This window comes from Xiphophorus maculatus, chromosome 18 (assembly GCF_002775205.1).
Source record: "Xiphophorus maculatus strain JP 163 A chromosome 18, X_maculatus-5.0-male, whole genome shotgun sequence".
Taxonomy (NCBI): Eukaryota; Metazoa; Chordata; class Actinopteri; order Cyprinodontiformes; family Poeciliidae; genus Xiphophorus; species Xiphophorus maculatus.
Genome location: NC_036460.1, coordinates 21,128,701 through 21,148,273, shown reverse-complemented (window position 1 = coordinate 21,148,273; position 19,573 = coordinate 21,128,701). Strand labels below are relative to the sequence as shown.

Here is a 19,573-nt window from a genome sequence, read left to right as displayed (position 1 = left end):
GTGATGGTGGAGAGGTAAGAGTGTCCAGATAAACACCAAGCTGTTTTATCTCACTGTTAGGCTCCCCAGCTCATGCTTAAGGTGTGAAAATCAGGATGATTATTGTTTAGTCATGGCCCTCTGTTTAGCAAAGATCATCATAGACTTTTTTTCCCTCTGATAAATCTATCTACAGTGAACAATTTTTTTTCAAATTAGAGGGGAGAGGGGTCTGTATTATTATTAATACTAATTAATATTAATGAATACTTATGAAGAGCAATATTGCCTTATTGATTTTCTGTTACATTAGAAGCGGCTGAATTATTTACTTCTCCTCACATTCACCTCTTTCTCACCTATTCTGTCACTGGCTGCACAGATTGTGGCTTAATATTAAGCATTCCCTGTAATTGGCCGAATTAGCTGCCAGTAAACATGGAGAGCTGCCATCATGTCAATAATGATAATGCACCAATGACATCACCCCTATTTATTGCATGGAACCAGTAGTGACAGGGTAAGGGACTGCTGCACAGAATAAAATCAAGCTTGTGAGAGAAACATAGCCAGGTTTTAATCCACTCTACAGTGATATTTCACCATTATACAGAGGTAGGAATCTGTGAAAATTAAAGAGCCTTGGTATCTCAATGTCATTTTCACAAAGGTATCCATCAGTCATATATTGATTTACTGCTCTGTTTGGTGTTTTTAATTGATTTCTTTATTAGATTAGAGTCACCAGCTTTGCCATTACCACCAATCACAGAGAACCCCTGGTAATAACAGAGCTACTTGAACAGGGCAGACGTAACAGAAGGTTCATCATGCAGGAAAATTTAACATCGAGAAAATGTTTCCCTGCTGAGCAAGAAAGCGTTGAGCTGCAGTCATGAAGGGCAAAGTCATCTTTAATGAGTTGCAACACTATTAAAATTCAGCTTTATTCAGTAGCACAACAGAGAAATCAGCAGTCCACTGGGAAATAATGTAAATCTTTATTCTATGCGCAGTAGCCAAATAGTGTGCAGCATGCTTTTGAGGACTGGGTGGGGGGAAAGTAAATTGGAAAGAGCAAAGCTAACCAGAAAACTGAACTTGTTTTAAGTCATGACCAGTACTATGAAAAAGAAAAAACAAAAAAAAAACTATCTTCTATATTTTGAAAAATTTCACTTTTATATTTTGGGGTTAGAATCTGTTCTGTGTAGGACAGTAATTACTGCCTAGAAAATTTGTATTTCTAGATTTTTAATGATTAAAGAGAAACTCTTCCGTTACTTTGTACTTTAAACACGGATTCTGTACCCGTTTTTAAGTGTTTGGGAAGGATAAGATGTTGATTTTCAACTTTTTCTCTTATTATTATCTTAAAAATATTTCACAACAATGCAACGACCAATCAGGTCAGCAGAGAAGACCTTCTCTGCATCCATGAATTGTATAGGTGTGAGATCACTTAAAAGTGCAGCTAATATCTCAGCAGACCCCACACAAACACAAACTAAACAGCGCTTTAGAACGCTTTTTGCAACAACAATAAAAAAAGGCCACTTATTTTTCTTCCAGTAGGGTTTTCTTTAATGAACACAGTAAACACTTTAGAGCCTGAGTAGTCAGCTACTGTGCTGTGAAACTAACCAATCATATTTGCACTAACTTAATATGCCTTTTTTTCTCTTTACATTAAAAATGGTTGTAAATACACATACGTGTACTTAATTTTCCTTTGTATTTTTTATTTCCTCTTATCTATGCATACTTTTATTCTGAGAGCGCTTGAAACTGAAGTCACATTTCTTTGTCCATTCTTATAAGGATGTTGCAACTTTCTTTTTTTTAACAAATCCAAAATCATAATTGAATGATGTTATGCTGACTGCATAGAGTAGTCTATTGGCTGGAGCTGCATGCTTTTCTCAACCACAAGTAAATGTTATGCAGATTTATTCTGGACAGTGGCACAAAATACATTTTTGCGACGTCAGTTTTCCATGGTTTCTCTAAATGTCCTTTTTTACTGTGCAAACTAAATTGCAAAATCTTGAAACTTTTCCTAACCTCCATGCGAAGCAGAAAACAGATTCTAATGTTATTGTTAATTCAGTGTTGCTGTATATTTTACCATTTTCAAGGGACACAATTTTAGAAAACCAACATTATACTTAAATACTTGTAGGTAATATTTGTGTAACCCATGTTATTTTAGCGAATATGAATTATAGCCTGTAATACACTACATTGCCAATAGGTGGCAGTAAATAGCTTCAAAGTAGTCTAAAACTACAGTGATATGCTACAGGATATGAGCTAGAACAACCAGAAGAAGAAAAAAACCGTTTTGTGGTCACTTTACTGACAAAACTCGGTTTTCTTTTCTATATTTTTCAAGAATTAATTTTCATCTATGGGTAATTTTTGATTCCTGTGTATATGGATCCGGAAGAAGTTGTTTTTTGAGATTTAATTTATTTTTCTTGCTGCGAATCTCCGGTGAGTTCTGTGCTATAATTAGCTTCGTTAGCTATCGATTAGCCACAGGCTAGAAAGAAAGAAAAAGAAATAAATCTCAAAAAACAACTTCTTCCGGATCCAGATACACAGGAATCAAAAATTATAATATAGAAAAGAAAACCGTAACGTGACCACAAAACGTTTTTTCTTCTTCTTCTGGTTGTTCTAGCTCATATCCTGTAGCATATCACTGTAGCTTTAGACTACTTTGAAGCTATTTACTGCCACCTATTGGCAATGTAGTGTATTACAGGCTATAATTCATATTCGCTAAAATAACATGGGTTACATTTGCAAACGCTGACAACAGCTGCATTTTAAAGTTAATTCACCAATGCACCATTGTCTTCCACATATACTCAATACTAAGCGGTTAATCTTAACCGTGCTGTGGTGGTGCAGGGGGTTAGCACGCCCCACATTTGGAGGCCTTAGACCCGCGGACGTCACGGGTTCGACTCCCGGTACCCACCTTTGCCGCATGTCCTCCTTCAAAAATGGCGCCGGCTCAGCTGGCTGCCTGCAGACGCAGCTCCCGTGGTGTGTGTGTTAATCTGTGTATAAAAAATTCTTGCTGTAACTGCGAAATAATTTCCCTGCTGGGATGAATAAAGTAATTCTTCTTCTTAACACCTTTAGTTTGGCAGGTCAGAGATCTATAGCTAGGGATCGAAAATTATCTTTTTTTGGGCTTTTGCATATGTACACAATAAATTGTCATTACAAAAACCCACTGGAAGTGCAGAAAATACAGAATACTATTGAGATCCCAAACTTTAGTCTCTTAATGATATATTATTTGTTTATAAAAGGTGGCGGCCTGTCAGTCGGATCTACCGTATGTAATTGCCTACTGTTGTGCATACCTGCCCCAGAGCACCTAATCATTCACTGTGACCATATGAAAGCTGCTGGCTCCCTGACGGGTCATTGCCGGTGACAACGGTGGCAATACTGTGACTGACTGTGACAACCTCACTGGGTGACCAGTGCATCATCTTCCAGTCTCCATAAATCACTCCCTGGTTTCCACCATGCAGACAGAGGAGTGGGACTGAGCCCATCTGGGTTTCACACTAATGGTGACTAATAGAAAACTCCTGCCACCGCAGAGAGGGAGTTGACTGTGTGAAAAGAAATTCTTTTGATTGGAGATTTCCAGGAAAATGCTAAATAGTAGCTTTATATTTGAGGAATGTAATTCTAGGAGCCTGGTGATTGACGAACCATTGTCCAATGTAGTGGTTCAGATTTTTAAAAGTCTTTAAATCTGATGTGAGATGCAGATTTTTACAGACTTTTATGATTCTAGCTCAGTAGCTTTTTAAATATCTTAATCTAAATTTATTAGTTCTTAGAAAAGGCATTTTTAAAAAGCCCTCATTCCATTTCAGCTTGGTTTGCATGCCACAGTTTATCAAATTAGGCTTTGATTAAATCCCTTCATCTTTTACTTTTTCATCTAGTATTAAGAATGAATTACAGTTAAATGAGGGTTTATGTAAAATCCATCCATTTAAACTTTATATCAGGTAATAATGTTATTCAAAAACATATTTGAAGTGTTGCTTTGATTCTTTCTATGCACGAGAAATCCTTTAATCTCCCGTGGCAACCATTCAGCGTTACCTAAATGCTGGCCTCTAACCGAGGATCCGCTTCACAGAGGACCCTTCACCTCAGCCTTCCACATTTTGCTCCACCAGACTAGTGGCAGCAGCTATTAACAAACACCTGCTGGGACTGCTGAGCTTATCATATGAATTACTTCTCAGTCAAATGTTCCTAAGAACATCATAATGAGAAACGTTGTTGTGATGACATGCTGAAGGCAGAGTGCTGGAAAGAGAAGGAGCTTCTTTAAAGAGAGGCCAAATTGCGAAGTTAATTGTCTTCCTAAGATTTGTTTGATATATACAGTATTTTTAAAACAATTGAAGCTAACATAAGTTACTTGATTGTGCTATAAAATGGGACTGTGCCTGGAAAATACAAAATACAGTTTTCTAAGCGGAAGTTCATGAATATTAATGGTTTTTCTGCTGTCTTGGGGATACTATCTCTCCTTGCAGGAGTACATAGAGTTTAACCAGATGAGCTTCGTTACACCGGTGCTCAGGCTGGATTTAGAGCTGTAGCGGAGGTCTGATGGGCAAACATAATGCACACCATGCAGCAGAACCATGGCACTCAGACAGACAATGTTTAATCAAGTCAGAAAACTGTTTGCAATTTGAGTATAATTTACTTGGCAATTATACTGCGACGTTAGTTTAACTCTTAAGGTGTTGGTGCACCTGGCAGAAGCTCTATTTATTTTATTTTGTTTGTTTTTTTGCCTCTCCTTTCTAGTCTCCTGCAGTGCAGTGTTTTGTTTTCTGCTTGAAATAGCAATTCTGTGGAGGTTAAATTATTTCTGGCTCATGTCTTTACAAGGTTGAATTAATTTCCATTTGAAGTTGAGTGATTTCTTAAGGTTGGCAAGTGAATGAACTCTGGATTTTACTGTACACAGATACTGAAACAATCTCTGAATTGAGCAAGGAGACAAACCCTGTCATGGACCTCAGACTGTTTTAGAGTGCCCTCATAGCTACCATTGACCACTGGATTCAGGTTTCACTCTACACATGACTCTGAAAGTATAAAATAGATAAAGATATATTTTTTTACAGGAATAATATTCAATATACAATGTTCTTTTTGCATGATCGTGACTGGGGAGACTTGTGAAGTATACTTCATTACCAATTAATCATTCTGCAAAGACTGATTGCTTTAGCTTTTTACTGCAGATACAGTACATCGCTTTATATTGATGTTTTCTGACACCAATATAAAGTGATGTCAAAAAACATCTCTTTATTTTGCGGTCCAACTTTTACACATGATTTGAAATAGAATAGAGTAGAATGACTTGATGGCTAGAGGTAACCCAGTTGAAATATTCTCCTTGTGGCTATGCTGGCCTTTAGTCTGTTTTCTAGATGTTTTCCTGAGTGAATTATTTTAGGTGTTAAAGTTCAGCCAATTTCAGCTGAACCAGCCTTTTCACTGTTCCTCTGAATATGTGGCATGCTTTATATGCCACAGTTCATTTCTTTCTTGTTACTTTTAATTGACAATATCCCTGTGAATCTTGTATGAGCAAAAACATTTGGTTGGATTTTTTTCATCCTTTTTGTGTGTACATCTTAACAAAATTACAATAACGCACAAATAAATTTTCCCACTATTCGTGTCTTACTAAACTATCAATCAATCAAATTTTATTTGTATAGCACATTTCAGCAGCAAGGCATTTCAAAGTGCTTTACATCATATCAAACACAGAAACACAATGCAACATAGAATCAACAATCAAAACATGACATTAAGTAAAGTTCCATCATTAAATTTGTAATTGATTACATTTCAAATACAATCCTAAACAAGTGGGTTTTTAGTTGAGATTTAAAGAAGTGTTTCAGCTGTTTTAGAAGAAGAAGAATTACTTTATTCATCCCAGCAGGGAAATTATTTCGCAGTTACAGCAAGAATTTTTTATACACAGATTAACACACACACTACGGGAGCTGCGTCTGCAGGCAGCCAGCGCCATTTTTGAAGGAGGACATGTCGTCGGGACCGGGAGTCGAACCCGCGACATCCGCGGGTCTAAGGCCTCTAAGTGTGGGGCGTGCTAACCCCCTGCGCCACCACAGCATGCCCCACAGTTTACAGTTTTCTGGAAGTTTGTTCCAAATTTGTGGTGCATACTAACCTGCACACTATGGTGTTTTCTGTTTCTTGTAAGACGACTGAAAGATACACTGGTTGTGTCTGATGATAGTGAGTACATTGTATTGGCTCAATGACAATATCTGCCAATTCTCAGCAGACTGAAAGCAAGTTGAGCAACAAGCCTCTAAGTGTCATATTAGCAGAGGTAACGGCCTGAAAAGTGACTGCACTGTTCTCTATATGTAGTTGATAATTTGTCCTCTGCTCAGCCAGCAGTTGCAGTTCTTTTGTTTCTTTCTGGGCTATGCTCCTTTTGATATCTTTATCTGTTAGCGGACTCAAAAGTTCTGCGGTCAAAACTCAAACACATCTGCATCTTAAGGACTTAAAATATCTTTGATAAGTTACTTTAGTAATTTAGTGTTGCTATATGGTCAAATCCAGTAAATTCTCATTTATTTGACCAATTCAATTCACAAAGGGAAAGATTATATAGATTAATTACACATAGGCGGATGTTTTCAAGTCTTTGCTTCAGTGTGTATTTCTAATATCTAGGGTTAAAGGATATTACCCTGGATATCCAGGGTAATATTCTGGGTATTACTGATACAGCACCTTGTATCAATATACTGTATCTTGATACAGTGCAAGATACTGTATCAAGATATTCAGTACAATCAAGATACTTGACTGTATATTTCTGATACAGTCAAGTATCTTTAACTTTCTTCCACATTTAGTATCTTTTAGCTTTCTTGCTTCACAATCAAGCGGGTTTAATCTTTACAGTCTTTCACAATGTGTTGCAGCAAAGCTTTTCGTCTAACCCACAAAATTAAAATGATTAACTTTAATCTGCTCTGGGATTCAATGAACTACTTTTTTTATTAAAAAAACCTTGGCTTTCTTTGAAGTTGTGTCACTCTTCACTTTTTCATATCCAAATGTCTCTTGTTTTTCTTATTTTCTTTCTCCCCATGACAGTTTCCAAACCAGCTGTCAGCTTTTATCCCACCTAAATATCAGCGATTACTCTCCTGAAACAAGTCCCAGTTGACCATTTTTTGTCAATTTTCACGCTAGCTTTCCTCTCTGATGTTTTATTGTTCTTTTTAGTTTTCCCTTCATGTTCCGATTTTGTCTTGCTTTACAATTTTTCTTCTGTGTTGCACTCGTTTAAGTTACTGATGAATAGCAGGTAACAATCTGGTCCTCTTAAGAAAACTAATCTAAACACAAGGGGAGCTGTGCTTGAACAAAGCTCTTTCTCTCTGCCTCTCCCTAATGACCTTCCATCATCCATACAATGAATCTGTGCGTTGCAGTGGGTAATAGCTCTCTTGTATTCATCTTGTTTTGCCTGATGCTTTAGCTTTTTACTGAGGAGTTGGTTTTAAAATCAGAATGAATGAACTCAGACTCTCCTTTAGGTGCAAGTTGTCTTGGCAGCAGGTTTCGTCTTATTAGTCTCCAAACCTACTCTGGTGTAATAACAGATCCACACTGGCTTCAGTTCTGGTATTAAAAATATGTTTTTATTTATTCTGAAGCTGCTTGCTGTTTCTTCGTTTAGGGAGATGTATTAATGCTTTGCTGTTTAGGGAGCAATGTTAACGCTCCCTAAACAAAGGAGCGTAATATACGTAGCTCCTTTGTTAATATTGCGTTATTACACATCCTTCAGAGTCGTGCGTGAAATTGTAAGCTTCACTATATATCATGACTACATTGACATGCTCATATGGTATTAGCATGCCAATAATATGTGTTGGATGGGGACCCACTATCTATAGTTGACAAAGATGATTGTTCCTGAAATGCTAAAGGTCACAGACAGTTGGAAGCAACTGTCTGTTGGAAGCGACTTGTTAAGCAGAAACTGTGTACCAAGTTTCTGCATAACAAGAAACTTGTTATACACTTTCTTCCATTCTGCAGATGCAACAACTTCATTTTTTAGACATGTGTTTTTTACTGAAAGATATATGTTGTAGTCAGATAACATATTTCAATTGTCAATAACAAAAATCAACACATTTTCTTGTTCACATGTGCTAAGTGTTTCTATCAACAAGCAAACAAAAGGAAATGTTTAGAGTAATAGTTGCCTTTTCACAAAAATAATTATCTTTCTCTATACTAGACATCTAGTAAAATATCGGTTCCTTTTTGATTGGGTATTTTTTTTTTTGTATCACTTTTTATGCTGGACATTTTTTTTTAGAAATTCAGCTCTGAGGGGGAAATATTTTATAGTTAGATCCAAGCTGATTGTATCAAGCCACCCATATTTCCACCTTTAGAACTTTTCAGTTTCCCTAAAATGAGCATAAAAGGTTAGATTTTATTGTGTTAATCATGCCCTAAACCAAACCTTGACATTTCCTTTTCCATGTATTTGTTTATGCACTTCTAACTATAGTCAGATTAATGCATTGATAGGATATTCATTTATGAAAAGAATAGCTGATACTTGCCAGCCTACAAAAAGAAACAAAGCTATCTTCAATGATTCAAGATATCAATTTTTACAGTGAAGATATTTTTAATAAGAAGAAAGTTTAAGATCAGTATTATCCTCTGCATAGAGGTCAATTAATCACATTTTCAAATCAATATGTGTTTTGACCCTTAATTCAAAAGAAGTGGAGGGTATCCTTCTCACAATCAAATGGTTGTTAGGTTGTCATTTTCTTTTCTTAAGGATGGATTTTGTTATGTGTTTTCTGTCACTTGTCGCCTGACTTCTCAAGCTGGATGCCATAGAAATAACTAGCTGTCCTTCCTGCAGCTGACTTTGCCGTTTTACTTCACATTTTATAACAGAGTAAATAACCAGCCCTATCTGACCTGGCTTGCCAGCAGACTCTTGGTGCAGACACCAGCAGACCAAATTCATTTCTTACCTTGACTTGACTGTGATGCTCTTCTAACAGGCTTGTCAGCGCGCAGAGTGAAAATACCGCAGATAATAAAAAATACAAAGTTTGACTTCAGACGTCGGCTCAGCCAGAAAGAAAACATTTATTGAAATCCAGACGGCTTCCTTCAGAGTCGTGCTCAATTCACAGGTCATTTAAATTTGATCCTGCGGAGAGATTTTCTTTCCTGATCACTGCATTCCTCACAGGATCTTTGTGTGTAGTAACTATATAGTAACTAATTTCTATTATGGTGTTTTTAACTCATAAATTCCTGTATTTGGAATTTTCTGTGAAACTTGTTTTAGGTTTTTTTTTTACGGTGGAGTACAGCTGTAGTTTTTACTGACCAGGTTGATATAAAGTAAATTGGCTTTTCTTCACACTGAATGGATAACATTAATTCTTGCAAGCATTTAAAGAGTACCGAACTTTTAAAGTTGCTTTCTGGGATTGTTGTCATTAAAATACATAATCCTCTTCTTCATATTGCATTGGTTTCTCAGCTGCTGCTACTCTGCGGTCTGAAGGTCCACTGCAACATTCAGATTCTCGTTGCTCTATCAGCATTTTTTGTTCTCAAACATTTGCTGGCTTTGTGTTTATAAGTTGTTGAGCCTGAGCTGCACTTTGTTGTGGAGGTGTAAGTCAAGTATTTGGCTGGATTCCCAGAAAAGGATTAATCTCACTGTTGAGATTAGAGACAACACTTATAATCAGAGCTTTTTTCTTTCCATTGAGAAAAGTTATTTATTGTGGGGATTTTTTGTCAATGGAGATAGAACCTGCTGTAAGGAAATATTTACTGATAAAATATCATCTGATTTATTAAGAGAATGATTTTAAAGATTTTAAGCTCCTCAAATAAAATCAGTTCCTTCTTTTTTAATTCTCGTTGCTCTAAATCACAGATAGAATGGCACAGCCAAAGAAAAATCTGAATAAACCAGATGAGTACAGAACAAGCTCTTCTGGAGAAAAAGTTTTTTTTTCTTTTTTCCTCCTGCTCTATACTACCTGATCGATGAGATAGAGATCTAGTGGTCAATGTTCCACTTTCTTAAAAGGCACCAGGGGATCCACAGCCTACTTTATCTTTATCACTGCTCGGTCTTTGTGCCGACCCTTGGAAGCTGATTCAGGCTCAGTGTTAGTTCAAATAGAGATCAGGGTGGAGGCTCTGAGACAGAATAGATGGGAATTGATGACAGGGTGCTGACACTTTGCCTCCCTTATCCTTGCATCTTATTTTGGTTCTCTCTTTCCCACCTAGCCTCATTTTTTTTAATTATTATTATTATTCTAAACACCAACAGCTGGTTCTCCTAAATTCCCCATAAACCTCCCTGGTTCAAAAGCAAATCAGGTTGCAATAATAGACTACCACCTGTGCTCCTACCCCTGTCAACCTCACAACACCATCCCTGCCAGCTACACTCCACCATTTCAGCCTTGGCATCCCACTCTCTGACTTATGGACAGTGTCTCTAACAACATCTGCTCTGTGACGCCCAGCCGCCAACACAACTCTCTGGCTTGCAGTCTGGTACTTTTAGTCCAGTCTTCAGACATTGTTCTTTGCTGACAGCTGGATTTGTTTCAATGATGATCTCTAAACTGATTAGCTATATCCACTTTTTGACCCTAAAGGGACTGGGCTTCAGAAACCCTCTATTTAGTAAACTCAGACTGAGTGGCTGCTTTCCACTTGGCATAAGCGCTTAGAGATTTCAAGGACAATTGTGGGGTTTTTTTTCTGCCAGGCATGTTTTGTACACTAATTGATGGCCAGGTCAACAGGTAATGCTGTAAATGAGTCACTTCACAACACAGCAACACTGAAGCTAACCTTCCTACAGCTGCACCTCAAGCGTTCCAAGGCCTATAAAAATCCAGGGATACTTTAATAAACTGTTTTGTTCTGCAGCTCCTCTGAGTCCAAGCCGGCAGATGCAGATGCTGATTATCTCAGCTCTCCATATGGCACCACTGCACATCCAGCCCCCTTTTTTTGCTCAAACCCCACCCTCCCATCAGCCTCCTGTTACCTTCTCAGTGTCCGGGTTGCTACACGAATTGGAAAGTTGTCAGTAGCAACCTAGAGCTTATTGAAGTATGCAGAAGAGAAAAAAAATACCACAGTTACTCACAGATCACTAATACCTTGATAGATTTTTAACTAACCTTGGTGAGTTTTGAAATTCTAACGGCTATATTGGTGGTAGAGCTAAGCTTAGGCAAAGCAAACAGCTGATGTTGACATGTCGGTTTGAAAAACCAGTGATTCACCTGAATCCTCGTTTTAAGTGTTTAGACTCAGTGTTGTAATGGCAATCATATCGTAAGTCCAATCTAATTGGGTTGGGGGTTTTTTGCAGCTGACAAAAGGTTCTTTCTCTGCCACTCATGTGTGTATGTGGTGCTTTGGTGGAGGTGTGTGCAAAACCCGTGTCCTGTGGGAGCTTCCTCATTAAACGCCTGTCAAGCCTCTGTCTGCAGACCTGCCAACCTTTCTGTCACACTGCAAGAAACACACACGCATACACATCTTTAGATATAAACAAATATAAATGGACAGTGGCACACATCCAAGTAGTCTTTCCGAGCAGCTTCAGTTTCAAACACAGACCTGAAAGAGAAAACTGAGGGCAGAGTTGTAGAGAATTAGCAGTGGGTTGCTTCAAGGTGTACAACTTTGTCCAACTTGGTATCAAAAGGACATGACTTGTTGAATAGTCGGAAATCTGATGCATGTTTAATGTCATGAATGCGCATTGAACATTTTGGCACTCAAACCATGAAATGCTTGTGTTTTTGCTGCCCAGCAACACTTTGTTTTCCAAAGAAATGGTTCTTTGCCAATGACATCTAGACTTATGATTATATGACCTGTGATCTTCATGCTGCCTTCACAGCATAAAGGTTCATCTTCTGAGGATTAATGGTGTTTTGGGGTGTCATGCATGTTGGTTTTACTGCCTCATATTATGTTTTGTTTGTAGGTCAACGAGCTCAATTTCTTTATTATCTGACCATGAGACCGTCTCCCACATATTTGTTGTGTTCCTTAACATGCCATGATTCTATGCATGCCAACGCGTGGTTGGTTTTATTTGGCTTCTGAGTTGCAATTCTGGTGTACTGAGTTACATTTAACTCTGTTTTTTTTGTCGTTTACTTGTGCTTTGTTCTAGTTCTGATTATTCCCTATTGATCAGTTATTCCCCTTGATGCTCTTGCATTGCTAACTCTGCTTCATTTGGCTGTTTCCCTCTGGCTCTCAGTACTCAGTCCCCTCACAGCTGACATTCATTCTACTAATTAACTCGCTTGCCAATGCTTTGTGTAACCACTTCACCTAATTGTTCCTTTCTTATTCTTTCCTCATTGGATTCTTCTATTACACACTTGTGGTTTTGTTCCTCCTGAGTTTTCCCACCTACAGTATGTGTTTCTGTTTCTCGTAGTTTTGATTGTTTTGATATTTATTAAGTATACCTTTTTGTAACTACTGCGCTTGCCTACATTTGGTTCTCCAAATTATAAGAATGACACTGTGGACTTGTGGAAAAATAAAATTTTTGTTGATTTCTGTTATCAATTGATTCCTTTTTGGCCATTTTCCAAAAACGCCACATTTTATACCAATAGTTGTCTGCTACTAAAGCTGTGGAAGAATATGAATAAGTCTACAGAAATACCATGAGCCATGTCTTTGTATGTTTTCAAAGTATCGAATTTTTCATACAATAGGTGTATTTGTATATTAAATTACACATTTGACTATGTATTGAAGTCAAATGGTTGCACTGGAACATATTTGGGGGTAGCAGAGTAAAAAGGGTGACTGCAAATGCTCGTTGTACAGACATTTATTTTCTAATTTCTTTGTGACGGTCAATGACAATAACATAAATAGGGGTTTGGGATCGTAGAGTGGTAAAATGGGAAAAGGTTCAAGGGGAATTAAAATTTTGCAAAGTACTGTATTTTGTTCAAGGCAAATGGATCCTTTGCACAAAAACTGACAGCCATTATACTGCTTACAAAGAGAGTGCCCCTGACAACAGGAATATATTTGCCCCTGCGAAACTCACTGACACTTAATAAGTGCTAATTGTGACTGCGTTGCTGTTCATCACTCCCAGTTTGCACCTAATATACCTGGTTGTGTTTTTGTTTTTCTGTTGACAATTCCCCCGCCGAAGCCTCTCTTCTGTCACTCACTCCATCGCTCTCATCTCCTCTCAGTCAGACCGTCAGTTCCTCCTTTACCGTCTTTTCCATTTTTCTTTCTGTCTGACCCACCTGACACTCATCTGTCCTTCACAGCACTCACTGCAGTATTAAATTCTGTTTACAGTGAAGCTACCAAATTATTAAAAAGTGCAGCATTTACCTTGGGCTGTATTGTTGCAAGAGATTTTTTTTCCCCTGCTCATAATTTTCCAATATAATTAGTTTCACACCATTAGTGTCAAAGCCCTAAGCAGAGGCTTTAAAAGAGCAGTCTGTCTACTTTTAATGTCTAGCCTGTTTACTACACTTGTTTCATCGGCTTGCTTACACAAATTTGAATAATCTCTTATTCTGTCTAAATATGTTTAAGCAACTTTAGTAAATGTTTAATTGCTTGTGCAATAATTTAAGCAAAATAAATTATGCCAAAAGAGATGTGGGGGAATATTGGTATAAGCCAGAGAACAGACAGAAAAAGATTGAGGATCTCAGGATAATTTTTGGAATGAAGGAAATACAAGCTATTATATATCTGAAAACCTACATCTTATTTTCAAATGAGGTAAAGTCAAAAGATTTTACCGGCAAAACAGAAACTTTTTTTAGTGATACTGGCATCAAAAAAGAAACCAGACAAAGAGCATATTCCTCCAATGCTCTTTAATGTGATGTTTGTGTTATTGTTAGTTAGGTGGCAAACTACCAGGTCACATCTATTTGGTGGCAAATTCATAGTGTTACTTGAGGATATTGTTGAGTGGAAATGCTAAACTGAAAGCCACGAAGCTGCAAAGACACATGTAGAATGAGATTTTACTGTCGTCTTATTTTCTTGTTTAATCTGTCATCGGAGAGATTGATTCTAGCTGCTGGTTTCTGATAAGAAGTTGAGCAAAATGAGTCTGATGTCGCTGCTGACTTGCTGTTATTGTTTTGGAGATTGATGTTTTTGCTCTGAGTAGATTCTTTATAGTGTTCATGCTCAACATTGTTGCATTAAGTAGATAGTGACTGAGACTGTACAAGAACCAATTAATCATGTGTGTTGCAGACAAGGGAATTGTGTTTGGCGGTGATATATAGATAAAATCCTGTCTTGCCTGTTTTAAACTACTTCCAGTCTACAGCCCTCTTGCTAAATATAGATGAACTTCAGTAGTGTTAAATATATGGTTCTTGACTCCAGCAGTGTTTAGAAGCATCTCCAGCTCATCACTGGTTGAAATGGGCGATTTACACTCCCAGCATGTCATCAAGTTCTGCAGTAGATGTGGGTTTTAGTGGAGTTTATTGAGAGTTAATGGGTGACACAAATGCTACAGAACCAAATAAACGAACAAACAAAAAACCTGAAGGTTTAATCATCTCTTTACTTAATCCCATGTCCTCTCATTTGGTATTGGGCGCCCTACCTGTGCTATTCGCAGTATAAGTATTGGAGGAGCATCTGACTGTGCACCATGGACTGTTGATGTCCCAGAGGGAAATTGTACTAAAAAGATATTTTACTATTTTTCAAAGAATCTGGAGTCAATGACCTTCTTCAGACTCAAATACTCTAACAGATGAAACCTGAACTGGGTTACTTTGAACTGAACAGAGGTCATTTAAAACACACTTTCAGATTTTTGACTCCTTATTATATTTTTTTAGAACAATCTTGACAAGAACATAAAAAACTTCATGTTAAGCCAATGAATTGTACAACACCATTTCCAGTGAAGACGGGATGTTGTGTAAAACATAAACGAAAACAGAATATGATGATTTGCAAATCCTTTTCGACCTGTATTCAATTGATTTCATTACAAAGAAGACATATATAATCTTATAATTTATATATATATATATATTTTGCAATTATTCACATTTAGATTTTGATGCCAGCAACACATCTGCAGTAAACTCATTTGCATCTCAGCTCAAATCAGTTACATTCATTACATAGCAGGAAGTGAGTGTTAACTTGAGCTCTTAATTTATTGATGGAGATATGGTAATCAACAGCAGGTTGTGACGATGTCCTACTAAGGCAGGCTGTGGTTTTAACAACTTTCATTTGATATTAATAGGATGAAAGAACGAAAACAGAACCTGCAACATTTCACCACCAGAAGAACCTGCATAGCTGGATAGGTTGGTGGTTTGACACTGTTTATGCCAATTTCTGACCCGACCATCAAATCAAGACTTAGTGGACCTGTCAAATTTTTTCCCCAATCTGTTACCATTTTGATCAGCACAATCTGTTTTCTGTCTCATGTTTATAGCTGCTGCTGTCTGCTTCGAGGTGTTATGTGTTCAGAGATGATATTGTCTACATTTGTTAAAAGAGTAGTTGTTTAAGCTACTGTAGCCCTTTCATAATCTCCAACTAGTCTTCCGATTCTACTTCAACATAAACATTTTCATCTACACAGCTGTCACTCTGCATCGGCTGTCTTTTTGTTAACTGTTCTCTGTCTGCCACAGAGACGGTTGTACAAGATAATCCTGATAGATCAGCTGTTCCTGACATAGACACACAAGCCAGTTGGTCCGACTCTCATCAACCATGTCACTTTCAAAGTCATTTAAATCCTGTCTGTCCCATTCTGATACTCAGTTTGAACAAGGGGTTTTCACCATGTCGAGAAGGCTAAATGCACAGAGCTGTGGCTATGAGATTGGCTAATGCACATTTTGGGTTAATGTGGAAGTTTAAATGATACATGTTTGCAATTTTAAATTAGCTACATTGGAGCACGTTCACATTGGAAACTTGGCAAACCTTTGTTTCCAAAGAATGGAGATTGAGATCCTTCTAAATAGCAGTCTGTTTATACATGTATACTTTTTTCCATTAACTTGGTGATTTTTCATAAAAACAAAGAAGCATCATTAAAACATTTACAGAAATTATAATGGGGGAAAGGATTAGAATGTTATATCGGGTATTTTCTCCATGAGTCATGGCTGCATGCTGTGGAGTTTGATGAGGAATTTTGACTTGGAGCCGGGTAGTTCCCCTGAGATATTGCGGTATTTTGCAGAAGAATCCAGAGGACCGCACTGATGGAAAAGGACAGACTATATGTGTCTGTCTGTGTTTATAAGTGAATCTTGGAGTTTGTGTCGGCAGCCTTCTAAACCCCCACTGATAAAAGCCCACCAAAGTGCGTCTGGTTTGTGAGTGGGAAGGTGTGTTGCACCACAGCCTGCGGTGCTGAAAAGGAAGAGAAGAGTGCGTTGGAAAGGAGACAAGAAGAGTAAACAGTGAGGGGTATTAATGAAAAGAGATGAACAAGAGATGGTGAGAAATTGTAGAAATGCAACAGGGAATATAAGGACACAACTGAAAAGGGTCTCATTTCCCCTGTGTGGTGTGTAGTTATTACCACGATTTTAAGACACCTTTGGAAGAACGAATGGCTGTCAGAGCTGGCTGCTCCTCCACCCATCCACACACCCAGAGACTCCATTACATCCTGATGGGCAGGGATTTAAAACCCATCGTGGGCATATAGGTGCGAAGGGGAACGCAATGTATGGGTGCTGAGAAACACATAGACAGGCAATCTGCCATGATGAAGAGGTTGCCTCTTCTGTATCTTCTCTCGGACTCAGCATGTCTTCCTACATCCCCTTCAAGGCCCACTGTGCACAGCTGAAACGCCTCACCAGCTGACTGACATGACACCTGCCGCCCCATGGCCCACTCCTCCTCATCCTATGTTTCCTCACATACCCCAATAAAAGTAGCCTACTGCCAGCATCTCTTTTTTTTCTTCTTTCTATTGCTTGCAGATGCATCTTACTGATGCAGAGACGGATGTTATTTAAGGGAAATAAATTGAAAAAGTGTTTGCATTTCAGCAGGATTTGTAGGTAGCGCTACAGGGGCTTTGTTTCTGTGCTCAGGGAATGCTTAAGGCTGCAAGGTTAACTGTTGTGTGCTTAACCTCTGTTTTCACCGGGGAGATGAATAGTGTTAAACATGCCTGTTTGTGCCGTGGGAGTTGTATGATGAATTTATTAAAGGCAACCAAGGAACACAGCTTTCTTAAATAACCTAATTGAAAAGGCTTCAGACTGTCGTACTGAAGACTGTTTACCTCCCAGTGGGATTTAGATAGAATAATTATGTATTTATTGATTTTTAATCAAAGCTTCAGTGGCCTATATTTGTTCTCACTGTGTCTCATCTTTTTCCTGACTTCTGGAAAATGCATGCAAGGCAGTACATGTTATGTACTCTGTTTCAGCAATGTTCCACTTGTATAGATATTATTAAAAGAGAAATACAATATATTATATATCATATATATATACATATAATAACTGTTGTGTCTGTATTTTGACTATTTGTCTATTGAGAGCTCTGTATTTTCCTTATGAAAACCCCTTCCTCTAGCTTCTTCTTTTTTTAAACTATTGTTATTACACCATATTTGGCTAAATTGCGTGCGTGTCTTACGAAATTGTTCATAAAAGCAGATCGCAAGGTTTTACTTTTACTCTTATGAGGGAGATTTTTGTTTTTTTTAACTAAAGATTTGTTGTTAAAGATCCTGTCAGCATTTGAGAATAAAAATAAGTTTCCTCATTCAGTCTTGTTTTGAAGTTCTGCTTTGGTAACTTAAAAAATGTCTGTATTGTGAATTTGCACACTACCACAGACCCCTGAGGTTATTGTTGCTTGCAGTTTATCCTATTTGCTGTAACATCTTTCTTCTGAGCTATTCATTCTTTTGATCATCACCCGGTATCTTGCTGACTATTTTTACCCTGCATTTTGTTTGTGGTTCTTCTTTAGATATTTTTTTTTCTCCTTTTTATCAACACGTGTGCTAGAGGTGAAAAATACAGCTCTCAACAGTGGATAGCTAAATTACAGCAAACTAACAATAACTTCTCTGTGCAGGTACCGTATGTCAAAGTGGCTCCAGAGGACATCCTGAAGGTGCAGTTTCCCCGCTTCACAACTCTGGACTTGAGACCAACGAATACCGACATCAGTTTGGCCGTGGCTGGCCTTCTTACATTCTTTAACAGTACCGCCTCCTGCCTCATCTGTGCCCAGGCTGACTGTGAGTGCAACATTCACACCTTCCTGACAAAATACATAAACATACACACCTGTAGAGAAGGTTCACAAAGCTGCCTCCCCTGCAGCTGCCAACAAAGTACAAACACTTTCTTTGTCTAATGTCTGCTATCCCTTAACACATGTTAGCACACACAGGCTTCTCGCATGCTCGCCGTCTGTAGTCTGACAACAAACACAGTGCTGTGGCATGCTTTCTTCTGAAGCAGCTGCTGCACTCCACACAGCCGCGCCACACAACTTTCTCACAGCAGTCCGCCCACTTAAAATTACATTTACTGCAGAACCACTTCCCCGCTCCAGCTGCATTGTCATTCTTAAAATTAGGACAACACATTTAGCTGTGTCAGGTTGATCTATCTTTAAATGTGTCCACATGCGCTCTCACATTCTGCGACAGAAAACCAACCTTTAAGACAAAGGAGGCTGCAGCTGTAACCAGCAGTGATCTGACCGCCTTCTTGTCAGAGGCCCTTATTAGATTCTAAAGATATTTAACTAAATGACCTTAAAGCTTGTAAATCTCCCCAATGAAAGTTATTTTTGTAAACAGAGAGGAAGATTAAATTTGGGTTTGTTCCCAGCCTCTTGAGGTCCAGCGCTCAGTAATTACAACTCCTTTGACAAAGACACTGTGACCCTGTGGCACCAGCTAGCCCCTTTTTTTAATCAGTAGAAGGCTTTGAAGAAAAGAAATAGGTTTGAGATATCAGCCATGTGTCAGACAGCCCAGAGGTGGCAATAAGCTACTCTGAGACACCCACCCTGTCTATCTCCACACTCAGTTCTTCTGCCTTTTAACTCCCTCCTTTAATGTCTTTTGGTCTTTACTTCATTAAAAAAAACAGTTTGCTCGATTGAACAGTGTGTAGGATTTAGCACTAGCTTGGAGCTAAGTTGTGGGTTGCAACCATCTGACTACCTCTTGTGAGGCCATTTGTCACCAAGCTGCAAAAAAAACTAACATTTGCATACAAAACCAACAGGTTTTTCTACAATAGAATATTGCTTGGGTATTTTCCGATTTCGTAGTGAAAAAAAAAACTATATATATATATAGTATATAGTACGGTATGGTGTTAGATAAGGCAACGTGCAAGCACCA

The 19,573-nt window shown here is 38.1% G+C and overlaps 1 protein-coding gene across 4 annotated transcripts in view; it reads left to right on the top strand.

Annotated features, from left to right (window-relative positions):
* The window catches only part of grik4 (glutamate ionotropic receptor kainate type subunit 4), a 349,633-nt gene that overhangs the window by 206,762 nt on the left and 123,298 nt on the right, over nucleotides 1–19,573 (top strand). For all 4 annotated transcript variants that reach the window (XM_023351803.1, XM_023351802.1, XM_023351801.1 and 1 more), the window contains exon 6: nucleotides 18,286–18,451. In XM_023351803.1, the coding sequence (XP_023207571.1) occupies nucleotides 18,286–18,451 (166 nt within the window). The remainder of the gene's footprint in view (nucleotides 1–18,285; nucleotides 18,452–19,573) is intronic.